We start from the raw sequence: 19,558 nt of genomic DNA on the forward strand, positions 1-19,558 counted from the left end.
TGTGGCTATAACTTTTGCAGATTGAGGCACAACAGCAAAACTAGCATGAATTTCTTTTTTCTTCACAATTTTAGGATTAGAAGATTCATTTTTACCATAGATCTTAGCAACCTCAGCCTACTTTTTTCTTCTTTCCTTATTAAGTCAAGAAGTTTTACCTTTCCACTTAATGGATGCACTTTATGGCTTTTCTTTGGCATCTAAATAGCCAGCATCACTACTCTTGAGGTTTGAGGCCGTTATTGAGTAAAGTAAGGGTGACTGAAACACAAGCACTGCAATACCATGACAAATGATCTGATAATGGAGATGGCTATGAAGTGACTAGTAGTCGGGTAGAATATACAGTGTGAATATATTGGACAAAGGGATGGTTGATGTCCCAGGCTGGATGAGGCAGGATGGTGCAAGATTTCATCACACTGATTAAATTTGTGAGTTGCTTATTTATGAAATTTTCCATTTAATATCTTCAGACTGTGGGCAAAATGATATGACAGAAGGTGAATGCCATGTTTGTATTTTTTTTTTCATTCTTAAAAATACTGTTATTGATTGCTAATGTCATTCCATTATGGTTGGAAAAGGCACTTGGAAGATTTTTGTCTTACTAAAATTTTCAGACCTCTTTTGACACCTAACTTGTTATATACCCTGAAGAATGTTCCATATGCTCTTGAGAAGAATCTGTATTTTTCTGATATTAGATGGCAATTATGTATCTTAGGTCAATTTGGTCTATAGTGTTGTTCAGTTATTCTATTTTCTTATTGACTGATTTTCTACCAGAATGATCTATCCATTTTAGAGAGTAAAGTTTTGAAGTCTCTTCCTGTTATTGTTTTATTACTGTATTGCTGTCTCTTTCTCCCTTCGTATTTATCAGTGTAATACTTTACATATTTAGGTGCTTTCATGTTGGTGATATAAGTATTAATATTTGTAACTATTGGGTCTTTCTGTTGAATTGTCCCTTATATCATTATATAATGACATTTGTCACATGACAGTTTGGACTTAAACCCTATTTTATTTAATGACAGTATAGCTACCCCTGCTCTCCTTTCTTTCTTTCTTTCTTTTTTTTTGAGATGGAGTCTCACTCTGTCGCCCAGGCTACAGTACAGTGGCACCATCTCGGCTCACTGCAATCTCCATCTCCTGGGTTCAAGCAGTTCTCCTGCCTCAGCCTCCTGAGTAGCAGGGATTAAAGGCACCCACCACCGTGCCCAGCTAATTTTTGGTATTTTTAGTAGAGATGGGGTTTCACCATGTTGGCCAGGCTGGTCTCGAACTCCTGACCTCATGATCCACCTGCCTCGGCCTCCCAAAGTGCTGGGATTACAGGTGTGGGCCACCGCGCCTGGCTCCTTTCTTTAACCTTTCTCATGAAATATCATTGTTCATTCTTTATTTTCAACCTCTATGTCCTTAAATCTAAAATGAGTCTCTTGTAGACAGCATATAGTTGATTATTATTATTTATTTATTCATCCACAGTATTTCTTTTGATTGGAGAGTTTAGTACATTTGAATTTCAAATAATTATTAATAGGTAAGGACTTACTCTTGCCAAATTGTCATTTGTTTTCTACTTTTATTATAGTTCTCTTACGTGTCTTGGTGTCTTCCTTTGTGGTTTGACTATTGTAGCAGTGTACTTTGATTCGTCTCTCTTAATCTTTTTTGCATCTACTGTACATCGTGTGTGTGTATCTGTGTGTGGTTACCATGGAGTTTACACTGAATAATTTATAGTTACAGCAGTCTGTTTGAAGCTGATATCCACTTCACTTCAATCTTATACAGGCACTCTACGCTTTACTTCCCCCTCCCCCACACACTTTATGTAACTGATGTCAGATTTTATTTTTCTGTATTGTATTTCCATTAGTAAATTTATGTGGCTATATTTATTCTGACAACTTGCCGTCTAATTTATATACTAGTGTTTAAAGTGATTTGTGTGTACCATTTCAGTATTATAATATTCTGTGTTTACCTTTAGCAATGAGATTTATATTTTCATATGCTTTAATGATGCTGTTTATCATCTTTTCATTTCAGCTGGAAAAACTAACTTTAGCAGGTCTAGTGGTGCCTAGTTTTGACAGGGAAAGACTTCTCTCCCCTTCATCCTTAAACTATAGTTTTTCTGAATAAAGTATTCTTAGTTGACATTTTTTTCTTCCAGTACTTTGCTACATCATCCCATTGTCTCCTGGTCTGCAAGGTTTCCGCTGATAAATCTTATGATGTTTCCTTTGTGTGTGACAAGGTACCTTTCTCTTGCTGCTTTCAAAATTGTCTCTTTGTCTTTTACTTCTGAAAACCTCTAATATTTGAGACAAACTATAATGTGCTTCAGAGTAATGCTCTTTTTGTTTAATATATTTGAAGATCTTAGGACTTTATGTCAACTTTCCTCTGTAGAGTTGGGAAGATTTTTGCCATTATTTCTTTAAATAGGCTTTCCACCACTTTGATGGTGATCTGTAAGTTTCATAGGCTTTCTTCACTTTTTCATTTTTTTTTTCCTTTTAACTGGTTAATTTCAAATGGCTGGGCTTCAAATTTACTGATTCTTTTTCCTACATGATCAAGTTTTCTGTTGAAGCTCTGTCTATTGGATTTTTCAGTTCAATCATTGTATTCTTCAACTCCAATATTTCTGTTTGGTTTCTTCTTAATACTTCTGTTTCATTATTAAATTTCTCATTTTGTTCATGTATTGATTTCCTAATTTCATTTGGTTTTAAAATCTGTATTCTCCTGAAGCTCATTGAGCTTCTTTAAGATGGCTATTTTGGATTCCTTTTCAGGTAATTTATGGATCTCCACTTTTCTGGGGTTGGTTACTGGGGTTTTGTTAGTTAACTTTGGTGGTGTTGTGTTTACCTTATGCTTTGTGATCCATGTAAACTTGTGTGTGTCTGTGCATTTGAAGGAGCAGACACCTCTAGTCTTTACAGACTGGTTTTGGCAGGTAAGGATCCACTCCTAGCTCACCAGACTGATGTTTTTGCCTCTGGTATCTCAGTCAAGCTGAGTTTGGAGCCAGGTAAAATGGCTGTTTCAGGGAGTGCAGTTGGGACTAAGCTTGGGAAGCCTGTCACCAAGGGTATGAATAGACATGTCTACCAGCAGGCCACAGTCGAGAGGGGCTGGAGCCAGGGCACATGACTACTTCAGTATCTGCAGTTGGGTATGAGGTCAGCAAGCATGTTACTCGGGGGATAGGTTGGATATGGCCCCTCTCAGGAAATGGAAGATGGGACTTTTGGAAGCACCACAGCTCTTTGTGGTTGGAGCTGAGTTCATAGGAGGACAGGGATGCTTTCAGTCCACAGCTGGTACCAAAGCCTATGAGCCTGCCAGCAGGCTGTGGGCCTCATTTCTCAGTGTATCCCTCCTTAGTCTGCGGCTCTACCACAGTTTCACAATCTTCTTTCTGGATCCCAAAGCTCTTACAAAAGAACTTCTGTGCATGGCAGGCTGCCAAATCATTTTTTCTGTTGGGGTACATGAGCCAGAGACCTCCTGTTCTACTGTCTTACTGATGTCACTCGCACCTGTGTGTTTACCAGTGCCCTATGAGTTCCCAGTCTTCAATTTACTTGGTAACATCTGGAAACCATAATTATGTCCTGCAAGAATTATGCAAGTTACTTACTAAGGAATAGATCAGAGGGAAAAAAACCTGTGCCCAACTTCTTGGGAAATTCATAGGAAAAGAGAGTTTAGCTTTAAATAAATAAAAATATTCTGCTAGAAAAATGTAAAAGATATAAATGCAGAGAATCCCAACAAGACACTTCACTAGAAGATCCCTCCTAAGACACATAATCATCAGATTCTCCAAAGTTAAAATGAAAGAAAAAATGTTAAAGGCAGCTAGAGAGAAAAGTCAGGTCATCTGTAAAGGGAAGCCCATCAGACTAAAAAATGGACCTCTTAGCAGAAACCCTACAAGCCAAAAGAGCTTGGGGGGCCAATATTCAACATCCTTAAAAGAAATTCCAACCCAGAATTTCATCTCTGCACAGACTAAGCTTCATAAGCAAAGGAGAAATAAGATCCTTTTCAAATAAACAAATGCTGAAGGAATTCCTTACCTCCAGACCTGCCTTACAAGAGCTCCTGAAGGAAGTACCAAATATGGAAAGGAAACACCATTACCAGCTACTAACACTAAAGTACAGAGACTACTGACACTGTAAAGCAACCACTAAACAAGTCTGCAAAATAACCAGCTAACATCATGATAACAGGATCAAATCCTCATATATCAATACTAACCTTGAATGTAAATGAGCTAAATGCCCCAATTAAAAGGCACAGAGTGGCAAGCTGGATGAAGAACCAAGACCCATTGATATGCTATCTTCAAGAAACCTATCTTACATGCAGTGACACACATAAGCTCAAAACAAAAGGGACTGAGAAAAATCTACCAAACATATGGAAAACACAAGAAAGCATTGGTATGCTATCTTCAAGAAACCTGTCTTACCTGCAGTGACACACATAAGCTCAAAACAAAAGGGATTGAGAAAAATCTACCAAGCAAATGGAAAATAGAAGAAAGCAGGAGTTATAATTTCAGACAAAACAGATTTTAATTCAACAAACATCAAAAAAGACAAGGGCATTACATAATGGTAAAGGGTTAAATTCAACAAGAAGACATAACTGTTTTAAATATATATGCATGTAACACAGGAGCACTCAGACTCATCAAGCAGTTTCTTAATGACCTTCAAAGAAACTTAGACTCCCACACATTAATAGTGGGAGACTTTAACATCCCACTGACAACATTAGACCATAAAGATAAAAAATTAACAAAGATATTCAGGACCTGAACTCAGCACTGGATGAAATGGACCTGATAGACATCTACAGAACTTTTCACCCTAAAACAACAGAATATGCATTTTTTCATTGCCATGTGTCATGTACTCCAATATCGATCACATAATCAGAAATAAAAGACTCCTCAGCAAATGCAGAAGAAATTAAATAGTAATAACCAATCTCTCAGACCAGAGAGCAATCAAATTAGAAATCAAGACTAATAAATTCACTCAAAACCATACAATTACCTGGAAATGGAATAATCTGCTCCTGAATTAATTTTGGGTAAATAATGAAATGAAGGGGGAAATCAAGAAGTTCTTTTAAACTAATGAGAGCAAAGATACAACATACCAGAATCTCGGGGACACAGCTAAGGCAGTTTTAAGAGAGAAATTTATAGCAGCAAATGCCTACATCAAAAAGTTAGATCTCAATTTAACAACCTAACACTACAATTAAAAGAGCTAGAGACCCAAGAGAAAACCAACACTAAAGCTAGCAGAAGACAAGAAATAACCAAATTCAGAGCTGAACTGAAGGAGATTGAGACACGAAAATCTATTCAAAAGATCAATGAATCCTGGAGCTGTTTTTTTTTTTTTAAATTAATGAAATAGACTGCTAGCTAAGCTAATAAAGAAGAAAAGAGAGAAGATGTACATGAACACAATCAGAAACGGCAAGTGGGGTGTCACCACTGACCCCATAGAAATACAAATAATCATCAGAATATTATGAACACTTCTGTGCACATAAACTAGAAAATCTAGAAGAAATGGATAAATTCCTGGATACACACACACTCTCCCAAGACTGAAACAGGAAGAAGTTGAATCTCTGAACAGACCAGTAACCAGCCCTGAAATAGAATCAGTAATAAATATTCTACCAATCAAAAGAAAAGAAAAGAAAAAGCCCAAGAGCAAACGGATTCACAGCTGAATTCTACCAGATATACAAAGAAGAACTGGTACTATTACTGCTGAAACTGTTCCCATAAATAACTAAATAAGTAAGTAAGGATGAAGGACTCCTGTCTAACTCATTCTATGAGTCCCACATCATCCTGATACCAATGACAGAGACACCACACCAAAAAAGAAAACTTCAGGCCACTATCCTTGATAAACATCAGCGGAGAAATCCTCAACAAAATACTGGCAAACTGAATCCAGCAGCACATCAGAAATCTTATCCACCACGATCAAGTAGGCTTTATCCCTGGGATGCAAAGTTGGTTCAGCATATTCATATCAATAAATGTATTTCATCACATAAACAGAACAAAAGACAGACACCACATGATTATTTCAAAAGATGCAGAAGAGGCTTTTGATAAAAATTCAGCATCCTTTCATGTTAAAACCTCTGAATAAACTAGATGTTGAAGGAATATACCTCAAAATAAAAATAAGAGCCATATATGACAAACCCACAGCCAAGATCATATTGAATGGGCAAAAGCTGGAAGCATTTCCCTTGAAAACCAGCGTAAGACAAGATGCCCCCTCTCACCACTCCTATTCAACATAGTAGTGGAAATTCTGGCCAGGACAATCAGGCAAAAGAAAGAAATAAAGGGCATGCAGACCGGAAGAGAGGAAGTCCAAACTATCTCCATTTGCAGATGACATGATCCTGTATATAGAACACCCCATAGTCTTGGCCCTAAATCTTCTTAAGCTGATAAACAATTTCAGCAAAGTCTCAGGATACAAAATTGATGTACAAAAATCCCTAGCATTCCTATACACCAACACAGTTAAGCTGAGAGCCAAATCAGGAATGCAGTCTCATTCGCAATTGCCACAAAAAAAATTATAAAATACCTAGGAATGAAGGTAACCAGCAAGGTGAAAGATCTCTACAAGGAGAACTACAAAACACTGCTCAAAGAAATCAGAGATGATACAAACAAATGGAAAGGAAGGATCAATATATATGCTGTGCCAATTAAACTAGCAATGACATTCTTCACAGAACTAGAAAAAACTATTTTAAAATTCACAAAGAACCAAAAAATAAACCCAAATAGCCAAGGCAATCCTAAGCAAAAGAACAAAGCTGGAGGCATCATACTACTTGACTTAAAACTATACTATAGGGCTACAGTAACCAAAACAGCATGCTACTGGTATAAAAACAAACACATAGGGCAATGGAACAGAATGGAGAACCCAAAAATAAGATCACACACCTGCAACTATCTGATCTTTGATGAAGCTGACAAAAACAAGCAATGGGGAAAGAGTTCCCTATTCAGTAAATGGTGATGGGAAAACTGACTAGCCATGTGCAGAAGATTGAAACTAGACCCCTTCCGTACACCATGTACAAAAGATAACTCAAGATGGATTAAAGACTTAAATTTAAAACCTAAACTATAAAAACCTTGGAAGACAACCAAGGCAATACCATTCTGGACATAGAACAGTCAAAGATTTTATGACGAAGACTCCAAAACCAATTGCAACAAAAGCAAAACTTGACAAATGGAATCTAATTAAACTACAGAGCTTCTGAACAGCGAAAGAAACTATAACAGAGTAAACAGATAACCTACAAAATAGGAGAAAATATTTTCCAACTATGCATCTGACAAAGGTCTAATATCCAGCATCTAAAAGGAACTTAAACAAATTTACAAGAAAAAAAACAAACCCCATTAAGAAGTGGGCAAAGGACATGAACAGCCACTTTTCAAAAGAAGACATACATGAGGCCAACAAACATGAAAAAAAGCTCAATGTCACTGATCATTAGAGAATTGCAAATCAAAACCACAATGAAATACCATCTCACACCAGTCAGAAGGGCTACTATGAAAAAGTCAAAAAAACAACAGATGCTGGTAAGGTTGCAGAGAAAAAGGAACATTATACACTGTTGGTGTATAAGGTAGAATTGTAAATTACTTCAACCATTGTGGAAGACAGTGTGGCAATTCCTCCAAGACTTAAAAACAGAACTACCATTCAACCCAGCAATCCCATTACTGAGTATATACCCAAAGGAATATAAATCATTCTGTCATATGCACGTGTACGTTCATTGCAGCACTATTTACAATAGCAAAGACATGGAATCAACATAAAGGCCCATCAAGAGTATGTTGGATAAAGAAAATGTAGTACAGATACACCATGGACTACTATGCATCCATTAAAAAAAAGAACAGGATCATGTCCTTTGTAGAAACATGGATGGAGCTAGAGGTCATTATCCTTAGCAAACTAATGAAGCAGCAGAGAACCAAATACTGCATGTTCTCACTTATAGGTGGAAGCTAAATGATGAGAACACATGGACACATAGAGGGGAACAACAACAATAAACACTGGGGTCTGTCAGAGGATGGAGGGTGGGAGGAGGGAAAGGATCAGAAAAAATAACTAATGGGTACTAGGATTAATACCTGGGTGATAAAATAATCTATACAACAAACCCAAGTTTAGCTCTGTAACAAACCTGCACATATACCCCTGAACTTAAAAGTTAAATAAAAAAGATACATTATCTTTATGAATAACTGAAAATTTAGTTTCTTGTATGCATGAAAAATATTTGTGCTAACAGACCTTAGATGATTCAACTCAACATACCCTTGGATTTAACTAAAAATATAACGATTTTCCAAGCTATTAATTGTGATTTTTCTCTTTCAGTAGTGTTGTTTGTTAGTGCTGAAAATGTTAACATATTGCTCTACAGCCATGCAGAAGGAATTAATGAGCTGCTGTTGTCTTTTTTCATAAGCACATCTAATTTGCTCATTCATCCACTTGTTCATTTGTTCTACCCTTATTTAGCCAGGCAAAAGAGAGAGTGTAGTCATTCCTAATCATCATGATTTGTTTTCCTTTTTTTCAGCCATGCAATGATGGACCTACTGGTTGAACTTTGCCTTCAGAACCACCTGAATCCATCCCACCACGCCCTTGAAATTCGGTCTTCAGAAACCCAACAGCCTTTGAGTTTTAAGCCAAATACTTTGATTGGGACCCTGAATGTGCATACTGTGTTTGTGAAAGAAAAAGTTCCTGAAGAGAAGGTTAAGCCTGGTCCCCCTAAGGTGCCTGAGGTTAGTAAGTACCTACATGGAGATACCTGTGTCTGAATGTGTGGCAGGTCCTGAGTAGGGGCAGTGTGGCTCTTCTTATCTAAATACAACGCAGAGATTTGTGGCTGAGGCTGCCACTTTCATGCTAGGAAAAGCTAGGCACTAAACAGAGTTTGTTTTAGGAGACAAAATTTACAGAACTGAATAATGTTCATCGTTGTAACATTGCTCCTTTATATATCATAGAAGAGGAATTGGTCTACAGTGAGCTATCCATTAGACCTTCATTCAAAGGGGACATAGTCTTTAATTCTGTACTTTCTAATATGATAGTCACTGGCCACATGCAGCTTTTTTTTTTAAATTTGGTGTGTTTATTATTGTTATTGTTATTCATGTAGATTTTTCTTTTTTCATTTTAATTGACATATACAGCTTTTGAACACTTGAAATGTGGCTGGTATGATTAAGAAACTGAATTTTTAATTTAATTTTAATTTTAAATTTAAATTGCCACTAGCTAATAGCTACCTGATTGGACAGTGTAGTTCTAGAATTATTCCTGACTCAGGAGGCAGTTGGTATCTGTAGAGGATTTAAACATCTTCCCAGAAGAAGAGAATAAAAAGGGAAAAATTTTTTTTTGAAAAAATGATGTCAGAAATATTTATTCATTGCATTTGGAGAATGTCTTATATACATAGCTGTATTCCAGGCTTTTATTAATTAAAATTAATTCTGGTAGCTTATTATATACTTCTATTGTTTTTGTTGTTGTTTTGAGATGGACCTTCACTCTTGTTGCCCAGGCTGGAGTGCAGTGGTGTGATCTTGGCTCATTGCTACCTCTGCCTCCCAGGTTCAAGCAGTTCTCCTGCCTCAGTCTCCGGAGTAACTGGGACTACAGTTGCATGCCACCACGCCCGGCTAATTTGTGTATTTAGTAGAGACAGGGTTTCACCATGTTGGCCAGTCTGGTCTTGAACTCCTGACCTCAGGTGATCCACCTGCCTCAGCCTCTCAAAGTGCTGGGATTACAGGCCTGAGCCACCATACCTGGCCTTATTGTACTTTTAAATAAGTCTTTGATACTAATCTTTTAGCTCAAATTAAAAGCAATGTTACTTTCAGATTCTTAGCAGATCTTCTAAATTTTCCTGCTTTTAAAAATGGCAGTGCAGCCAACATTAGTCTCCTATTAATTTCTAGGATTGATTGGTTAGTGCATTCTCATTGTTGCTCTAGAACACTCTGACCAGAGATTTCCCCTTATTCCTCAAGTAAACAGTGTTTGAGGCAGAGCATCTCTGTATATACCCTGCGTCTTCCCTTGACTTCCTGCTTCTCAGGGCAGGTAACCCCAGGCACAGGCATGATCCCACTTGTTAGGGCAGGAGAGGACCAGTAAAGGAGCAGTAGGTTCCATATTGTCTCCCAAAATTCCTCGTTCTCCCAGCCGCTGGGCCCTGGTCCGCAGGCTGGAAGAGAGCGTGAGGCCTTTCTTTGCTGCTCTTTTGTTCAATCTACATTTACTATGTCCAGCTCTGCAGTGTCTTAGCACAATTAGGATGATCAGTAAAAATGCAAGAAAAATGATCAGTAAAAGTGGAAGAAAAATGACTACCACTTTATCTGCAGTCATTTAGAATTAGTATTAGTCAATTGAGTGTTTTTCTTCGTATTATATGCCTGGTATTTTTTTAAATAAAATATATTTCTGGCTTAAATACATATGTGTAGTGTGTATACATAAATACATGTAAGTCTGTGTACACACTGTATATGTTTCACATATGTGTATATATAGTACGTATGTACACTATATATATACACACACACACACACACACACACACACATCTGTGTACATATAGAGGTGTTCCTATATTTATGTGGATATTTTGACTCCTTAAAACTTTGATGTCATGTTTTTGGGGGGTTTTTCTTTAAATTATTCATACTACTTCCAAACTATTTTCTTTAGAAAATGCGTATAAGTGCCATGTGTTCACATCTGGCCAGAACCCTTGGAAGACAGTAAAGTTTATGTGTTGGATTTTAAATGTAGAGTCCTCCCTGATGTTTATTTCGCTGTGGTGTTAGCAGCTTGTTCACTAGTAAGAGATTCTAAACCAAATTTATTATTCTAGACATTTGTTTTTCAATATTCATTATGCCATTTTCCCCCATGACTCACTCAATTTGTGGAAGAAAGATTCAGGCTACACACAATCCTGTCCCACCCAACTGTCAAACTGACACAGGAGTTGAAGCCTTGTAGGAGGATGTCTTACCAAATTCTTTTTGCCTGTGTGTTCTTCCAGAAATCTGTGCGTTTGGTCGTGAATTACCTGCGGACACAAAAAGCTGTTGTGCGTGTGAGCCCTGAGGTTCCTCTCCAGAATATTCTCCCAGTCATTTGTGCAAAGTGTGAGGTCAGCCCAGAGCATGTGGTTCTCCTCAGGGACAACGTTGCCGGAGAGGAGTTGGAGCTGTCCAAGTCCCTGAACGAGCTCGGGATAAAGGAGCTCTACGCATGGGACAACAGAAGAGGTGAGGCCCCGCTGCGTCTTATGCACATGCCCATAATCACATAGATGCGCGGCTTGCACATGTCCCCTGTTGGCTCTCCTCAGCACTCTCGGCAGCGCCACGGAGAGATGGGTACATGAAGTTCCAGGCAAGTCAAGTTGAAGTAGGCAAAAAAGAAATTTGGCCTGTTTTCCTTCCTCTGGATTGAACTGTGCCTCCTTTCTCCCAGCCCTGAACATGTCCTTTATCCTTTGTCTCCCTGCAAACTTCCATGACATAAGTAAAAGGGGAAAAGGTGAGGCGAGGTGAGAGCTTATGCTCTGAAGTAACTACTCCAAACCATCTATAATACTTTATTGTGGGTTGGTGGCTCACACTTGTAATCCTGGCACTTTGAGAGGCTGAGGCAGGAGGATGACTGGAACTCAGGAGTTCAAGACCAGCCTGGACAAAATAGTGAGACCCCATGTCTACAAAAAATTTTAAACTTAGCCAGACGCGGTGGTGCATCCCCATTCCTGTAGTCCTATCTACTTGAGAGGCTGAGGCTGGAGGATCGCTTGAATCGAGGAGGTTGAAGCTGCACTGAGCTATTATCACATGATTGCCCTCAGCCTAGGCAACAGAATGAGACCCTGTCTCTTAAAAAAAAAAAAAAAAATTATCTTGATTTTCTTTTTCAGTTGCCATTAGCTGCTATTCCCAGGTTTCAAACATTGCTCATATCTAAAACCAGTGGCAGAAATGCATTTAGCTGTTCTCTAAAACTGAACAGTTACAGTGCGTGAGATCCATTCCTGAAGATAACTTTAGGGCCACCTTAGGCCTCCTTACTGTGTTGCCAGTGTCATCCTGCTCATCGTGTGAATCTGGCTCTTTGTATGAGGCCACTGTTAGAGCCACTGGTGAGAGTGGCAACCCAGAGGCCTTGCTGGTGCAGAAACTGATATGTTGTGTAAGCACATGTTTCTGATTGATATAGAGTGCTAACTGCATATTTTAACTACTGTCAGACCACAGGAAATGTTTTATATTCATTGACCTTAGAATGATCAAAACGGACTTTGTAAAAGTTTCTCTCCTAATGAGCCTCATTTGATATCTCTTGTCTCTATTTCATTATTCCACAAATATTGAATAGGTTGAGTTTTAAAAATATATACATATTCAAGTTTTTCCTGTTTTTCTATGGCTTTTTTTCTAATTTTTTCCAACAAAAATGTATTTTTTTCTTTTTTTTTTTTTTTGAGATGGAGTTTCACTTTTATACCCCAGGCTGGAGTGCAATGGTGCGATATTGGCTCACTGCAACCTCCATCTCCCAGGTTCAAGTGATTCTCCTGCCTCAGCCTCCTGAGTAGCTGAGATTACAGGTACCCGCCACCATGCTCGGCTAATTTTTGTATTTTTAGTAGAGACAGGGTTTCACCACGTTGGCCAGGCTGGTCTCGAACTCCTGACCTCAGGTGCTCCTCCCGCCTTGGCCTCCCAGAGTGCTGGGATTACAGGCGTGAGCCACTGTGCCTGGCCATATTTTTTCTTAATACCAAGTTTATTGTGAAATCCATGATCATAGTGGAATCTCTGTCCAGTCTGCCCTCTCCCCGCCAAGTCAGCCCTTGTCTTCCTGGGTATCTGGCATCTAGATCTGATTTGACATTCAAGAGAGGGTTTTGGCTCAATTGAGTGTAAGATACATGGACTATTTATTCCTTCAAAAAACGTACTTTGACATTTGAGAATAATGCATCTTGTGTTTTATCCAGTGTCTTTTTAAAACACAGACAGAAATACTCTCAGCATCGCTGCACAGGCCTGGTGGCACTGAGTATATCAGCACTATTGAAATTTGCTTTACATGACTCTTTGGAAACAGCTTCCATTTGTTAAGATAAAAAGAAAAATGAAAGGAAAACTGTTCCACATTCAAGTGTCTGAAATAAAAAGGCTTACAAGTGTTTCTGTTACATGCCACCACTTGACTGTATCTTGATAGGTACATCTTGAACCTGGCACTTGGGAGAAGTCATATAAAACCTGCCTGTCTGTGAAGGAGAGGACCCAATCTAGCCTATGGTCATTGGAAATGCAGGAACTCAAGTGTTCATGTGATCAGGGGCCCAGAGCATTTCTTCTGATCCTCATACGGGGCAGAGCAGAACATACTGGTGCAGTCAGCTTGGCCGTTCAGATTTTGAAGCACTTCTGCCCTTGGTGGGAACTAGCTGCTTCCAAACCCCCAAGTCCCCCTCTCTACTGCCTTGGACATTTTGGCCCTTTCCACCCCACCCCCAAGGCACCATGAGCTTCCCCACCGTGGGGACTGTGCTCCAGCCCTGTGGCCAGCACCCCTCTCATCTGGACCATGCCTGTGCCATGCCAACTGTGACATTTGATTACCATCCCTGCCAAGTGTCTGCCTCCTGCTCACTGTCAAATATTTGAAAAGACACTTGTCCAGAGACCATCCCCGAGGCTCCCTTTTTCCCCTACAACTGCCCTGGGCAGGCCTGCTGGGTGCTGCTGGAGGAACCCTTGCTTTCACTCCTCTTGGTATTCACTTGGAGGAGAAAGGCATCCACTCCTGAGCCCTACCACTGCTGGAGAACAGAAGGGCAGCTGGCTGGAGGCAAGGCATTGCTAGGCAGAGGCCTGCCCTCCCCTGGAATCCCTGGTGGGGGCATCTTGAAAAAGCCAAGGGCTCTGCTGCCACCTGCGTCCACAGAGGCGCTTAGCAGGCTGTGTAGCTGCAGCCCCGAGAGGGCCAGCCCAGAGAGGCAAGCTGACCCAGCAGGAGGCCTTCTCACTGCTGCAGCAGGACAGCCCCCTCTGAGCCTTGTGAGAGCCAAGGCCTGGCTCAGGGGCTCCCACACATCTTGAAGCTGGACCTCACTCTCTCATTACCTGCCTTTTCCAGTTCGTCTGACCAAAACTCAGTCCGAGCCTTCCCTGAGCTGTCAAGGTACAGTGAACCTGGGGCTTCCTGCTCCCCCTGTGAGGCTGCACTTTGCATGGCTCTAGAGTCAGAGCTGCACGGAGGTGATGTTTTTGTGCCAGGCTCCAAGGAATGGAAGTTTGGCTTGGGGCCCTTCTGGAGGTGCATGCCAGGCCGACATGAGATTTTGGTTTGGTTTCTTGATTACCTGGTTGGTTCAGAGAAGAATGCTTCTTATGAGAATTTGCCGAGAGAGAATTTGCCGTGATGAGAAAATGCTTCTTATGAGAATTTCTCATCTAATTGGTGAGGAATGAGGGAGGCAGTCACAGAAAACAAATTCTGTTGCCCAGTAATTCAAGACAGAGCAGAAGTGGTGCACACAGGAAAGGCACCGTTTCCTTTTCACCTCTGCCTGCCCGTGCTTACCTGCCCCTGAAGGCCATCCTGCATGCTACAGAATTTGGGACAGTATGGATTTTAAAATTTAACCTTTTCTGTCATAGACAAGTATGCAAATGATTAGTCCATATTTTACATTTATTCCGACATCTATTTAAAAGTTTCTCTCATAGAGATATTTCTGTACAGAAAGAGATATTTCTATACAGAAAGAGATGTTTATATGTATATATAGACAGATACAGAGATACATTGTGTGTGTGTGTGTATATATATACTTAATCATATACACATATGCATATGCATATATAGAATGCCCATTGTACATTTGCAGATGTTGACCTGGTCCCCTCCTTCCATTTACTGCTTACTGGCCTTGTCCTGGTCACTGAGTCTCCTCCTCTAGACAAGTGAGTGGTTTGGACTTGTTGGTCTTTAAGGGTCCTTCATCCTTCATCCTTCTCTGCCCCTCTGTAATTCATCTTTAACATTTTTCAAATCATTGTAATGCTTCAGAAAGTAAAACTTTCTTGCAGATTCAGTGTGCGAGTCCAGATTTTTCTTAATATTTAATTACTTGTAAATTAGAGTAAATTCAAACAAAATAAATGCCACCCTCAGCTTATCACACCATAGGCACCGTGGGTTCTAGAGCTCACTTGCGTATGTTCGAGGGCTGGCTACGCATCAGTTGTTCATTGTTGCTCTGCTTTATAGCCAGGCAGCCTCTGGACATTTTGGCTGATGGCAACACTGAGTTCCACTTTTCTCCCAAACCAATTCTTCTTCAGTGTCTGCCAAGCCTCAGAGGCCTCATAGGAGACCCCTATCAGTCAGTGACTGAGACCAAAGCCTCACCTCTAAAAATAGACCATCTGCGTTAGGCCCAGCTCAGCATTGTGAGTCTCAGGCCCCTGGTGCCTCTAGACAGCCGCGGGCTGTAGCTGCATGAGAAAAGCGTCACTACTGTTGAGGGGCAGTTCTGGTGCCGGGGCTGTCCTGGACCCTTCGTCAGGGAGCCGACCTCAGTCCTTAGGGGTGATGATCAGCCACTGTGTCATTCAAGAAGAGAAACAACAGGCTAGATTTCGTTGCAGTTTTCTGATGCAGTCTGTCCTTTCTGTGGTCAGTGTAATACAGCTTGTGTACCAGGAACATGTTCTACTTCTCGATTATCAGTAGGATACTATGATGCCATCTGTTTTAACATTGACAGTTTCTCCACTTACGATTTTTCAACTTTACCATGGTGCGAAAGTGCTATGCATTCAGTATGCTCCTGGACTTACGATGGGGTCACATCTGGATAAAGCCATCGTGAACTGACAATGTAACCCCATCGTCAGTTCGCGAGCATCCGTTGGTCCATGTCACATACCACTCAATTCTAGAAACATCCTTGGTTATAAACATACATATTAAAGCATATAATAGTTTAGATGTAGTTTTAACTGTGTGCCCTGTTTTCCTCTTTATAGCTCTGTAGCTAATAGAGGGCTTGCTGCAACTAACTTTGCAGCACGTTTGCACACATGCGTTGGTGCTGCTGCACCGTGTTGCAGCGGGCCCTCTGGTTTGGGTACTGTGCGATGTGGAGCCTGCTTGGTGCCTCCGCTGGAGCCTCCTGCATGTAACTGAGTGTCCTGGCCCTGGCCTGGTGGCTAGGACATGCACCTGTGCTCCTACAGCGTGATTTCAGGAGCGCGTGTGCTGGGTTTTTGCTTTGCTGTGTGGACACTATCAGTGTTCACGCCTATGTTATTAATGCACTGACTGCTGTGTGTGTTCTCTAACTCAAATGTGAAATCATATATTAGCAGATCAAGAAGTTAATTGAGGGTTACCTTATTTGCATTAATAGTCTGATGGCAGAATTTGTAAAATCCCAGTCCATGATTCTGCCACCAGTGGTCTAGTGCTCTTGCTCTTGTCTAGAGCGGTTGGCAGTGATATGGGAAAAACCATTTTTCTATCCTCCAGGAACACCTCCACTTTCCTTCCTCTTGTCATATCTGTATGCCCTGGCAGAGAAGAATAGAATGAAGTAATGACAAAGGCCTTTCCTGAGCAAATAAATACACGATACTAGTGAGCAGTGTGCTGAGCTGTGTGAGTGCCACCATGTGCGCTTAGCGCACTCGCCCTCAACCTGCACATGAAGCTGCTGAGACTTGGAGAAGCTAGGTGGTTTTCCCAAGTGTGCCTCACACATGTGCACTCTTAATCTCTCAGCAGCACTCCCCCAAGCGTGTTCTCCAGACCCTCAGCTTAAGCCTCCTTAGGGGCTAGTTTGACTGTGTAGTGCTAGGCCGTGCACCCAGGGCTTCTTGTTCTGGGGGTCTGGAGTGGGCCCAAGGATTCTTATCTCTCACAAGTTCCCAGCGATGCTGATGCTGCAGGTTCCGTCTCGCTTTGGGAACCATGACCCGTGGCTGTCTTGTCAGCTGGCAGGCACATCTGGGCTCCAGTGTGCTTGTCTGGAATTTGGAAGTGTCCAACTTGGCTCTAGAATCCTGATGAAGAAAAATTCAAGAGGGGTTGAGGATTTCGAGCTTCAGAAAAAAGGAAGAAGAAAACAGTTGCCCTCCCTAGAGAATGTAATTTGAAAGGAAAACATTCTGGATGCAGTAGAAGGAAAATCTGGAAATGTGGTTCCTGGGAGATTTGATGTGATTGTTTCAAATACCACCTGGGGAGCCCATACTGTTATTCCATTTTCTGGAAATGAGCAGGAAGGCTGCTGATTTAGTTAAAGTTTGTACCTCACTCATAATTCTTAAAGCAGGTGTATTGCACTGATGTCACAGTCTTAGAGCTGTGCTGATTTGGCAGCCACAGGCCTCATGTGGCTCTTGCATGTGCCCAGTCCATACTGAGATGTGCTGTAAGCCTAAAGACCTGCTGGATTTTGAAGACTTAGCACCAAAACCAATGTAAAATATCTCATCAATACTTTTTATATTGACTACATGATAGAATGATAATATTTCAGATATATTGGATTAAATGAAATTATTACAATTAATTTTACTTGGTTCTTTTTAATGTAGCTACTAGAAAATGTAAAATTACATATGTGGTCTGGTTTATCTTTCTGTTGGACAGCTCTGCCCTAGAACTTTATTAATTTTGTCATTCTCCAAAAGGGCACAACCATACCCAGAGAAAATGCCTTCATCATCCCTGAAAGACTGTGTAAGAACCTGTAGTGATTTCCCAAATGGGCCTGAGGCCTTGAGGACAGCTTTGAAAGAAATAGTTGATGGTTTTCCCTCTCTTACAAGAACTAGAAGTTTAAGAGTAGAGGATTCATTTATTAAGATTTTTAAAGTGAAGTATTTAATCTCTTGTTTCAGATTCTGAAAAATAACTTAGTGCTTTTTTTTTCCAGAAACCTTTAGGAAATCATCACTTGGCAATGATGAGACAGATAAAGAGAAGAAAAAATTTCTGGGATTTTTCAAAGTTAATAAAAGAAGCAATAGTAAGGTAATGGATTAAATACACATATGATTTTGTATCGTGTAAAAAAATAGTCTCTTGAGATATATGCATTCAACCTGTCCTGGAACTTCTCTGAATAATTCTATTTAGGAATACTAATTCCTTCAGGTAAAACAGCTTATTAGCATGCACTGGAATGACGGGCTGTGCTTCCACACTTGATCCCAAAAGGAGTCGTCTTGGGTGATGGTGTTTTATTCACTGGGAGACAGGAAGCCTGTAGGCTCCTGATGACCAGGGCCATGAGCCCTTCTGCCTGCGGGTGTTCTGGTGCATCCGCAGACCTCTGCCTGTGGCTGAAACTCAGGAAATCTTGTTGAGATTAATGAATGAGTGAATGGATGTTATAATTAAGTGTAAACAGTCAATATTGGTATCAGTGAACTGTAGCTTATGCCTTGTGGCAGAGAAGAGTATCAGTCATTGAACTTGTCTGCTTGCTAGTAATTTTTAGTTGTTCTTTGGTACTCCTGATATGATCTGGGAATATACCATGTGATAAGTTAATTTTATTGATCTTGTTGGTGTTTATGAAACACATCTCAAAGTCATATTTTGGACACAATAGAGTAATTAAGTCATAGTACCCAGAATAAAAATGAAGATTTTTATAATTAATTATAAGATTATCAAACCCATAAATGCCTTCTGATTACCAAGAAAAGAAAATGCTCATTATCCCTATTTATATTTGTTTCACAAGTATATTTTACTAATATCTAGTATTTTATCCTTACTAATAAATGAGACTAAAAAAGACAAAACTGTTCCAGTGAATGTTAAGTGTTAATTCCACTAGCTCAGTTTGAAAGCGTGCTCCATCTGTATATTTGTAGAAGAGATGTGAAGACTGGGGACTCAAGTTTGTGTTCAGACCTTCTCAGTGCCATGGTGCAGATAGGTGCATGTAGCCCAAGGCTGGACACCCGATTTCCTGCCCTTCAGTGGCCTGTGGTGCAGCCTCTGCTGTTAAAATTGTGTTTCACAGGTTTGCTGGTATCGATACCAGAGCTCAGAGAAATAAAGTAACCTTCTTAGTGTCCCAGGCTTAGACACAGATGTGTCTGCGTGCAGAGCCAGCACGTCCCTGTAGCCCTGTGGCGTTTGGGAAGGGAAGAGGAGAATGAGAGCCAGATGAGAACAGAAGTTCCAGTGGAGCTCAGCTGAACTGGCAGAGACTTTCTGTCTTTAAGAGTTTTTCACAAACCTCAGATTATTTTTTCTTCACCTCTGCTGAAGCTTCGGTAATGGTTTTGTGATTCTCTT

The 19,558-nt window shown here is 40.3% G+C and overlaps 1 protein-coding gene across 4 annotated transcripts in view; it reads left to right on the forward strand.

Annotated features, from left to right (window-relative positions):
* The window catches only part of COBL (cordon-bleu WH2 repeat protein), a 208,224-nt gene that overhangs the window by 14,472 nt on the left and 174,194 nt on the right, over window positions 1-19,558 (forward strand). For all 4 annotated transcript variants that reach the window (XM_012002084.1, XM_012002085.1, XM_012002086.1 and 1 more), the window contains exons 2-4: window positions 8,731-8,941; window positions 11,244-11,472; window positions 18,180-18,277. In XM_012002084.1, coding sequence (XP_011857474.1) covers window positions 8,731-8,941; window positions 11,244-11,472; window positions 18,180-18,277 — 538 coding nt within the window. The remainder of the gene's footprint in view (window positions 1-8,730; window positions 8,942-11,243; window positions 11,473-18,179; window positions 18,278-19,558) is intronic.

This window comes from Mandrillus leucophaeus, unplaced genomic scaffold, assembly GCF_000951045.1.
Source record: "Mandrillus leucophaeus isolate KB7577 unplaced genomic scaffold, Mleu.le_1.0 Scaffold678, whole genome shotgun sequence".
NCBI lineage: Eukaryota > Metazoa > Chordata > Mammalia > Primates > Cercopithecidae > Mandrillus > Mandrillus leucophaeus.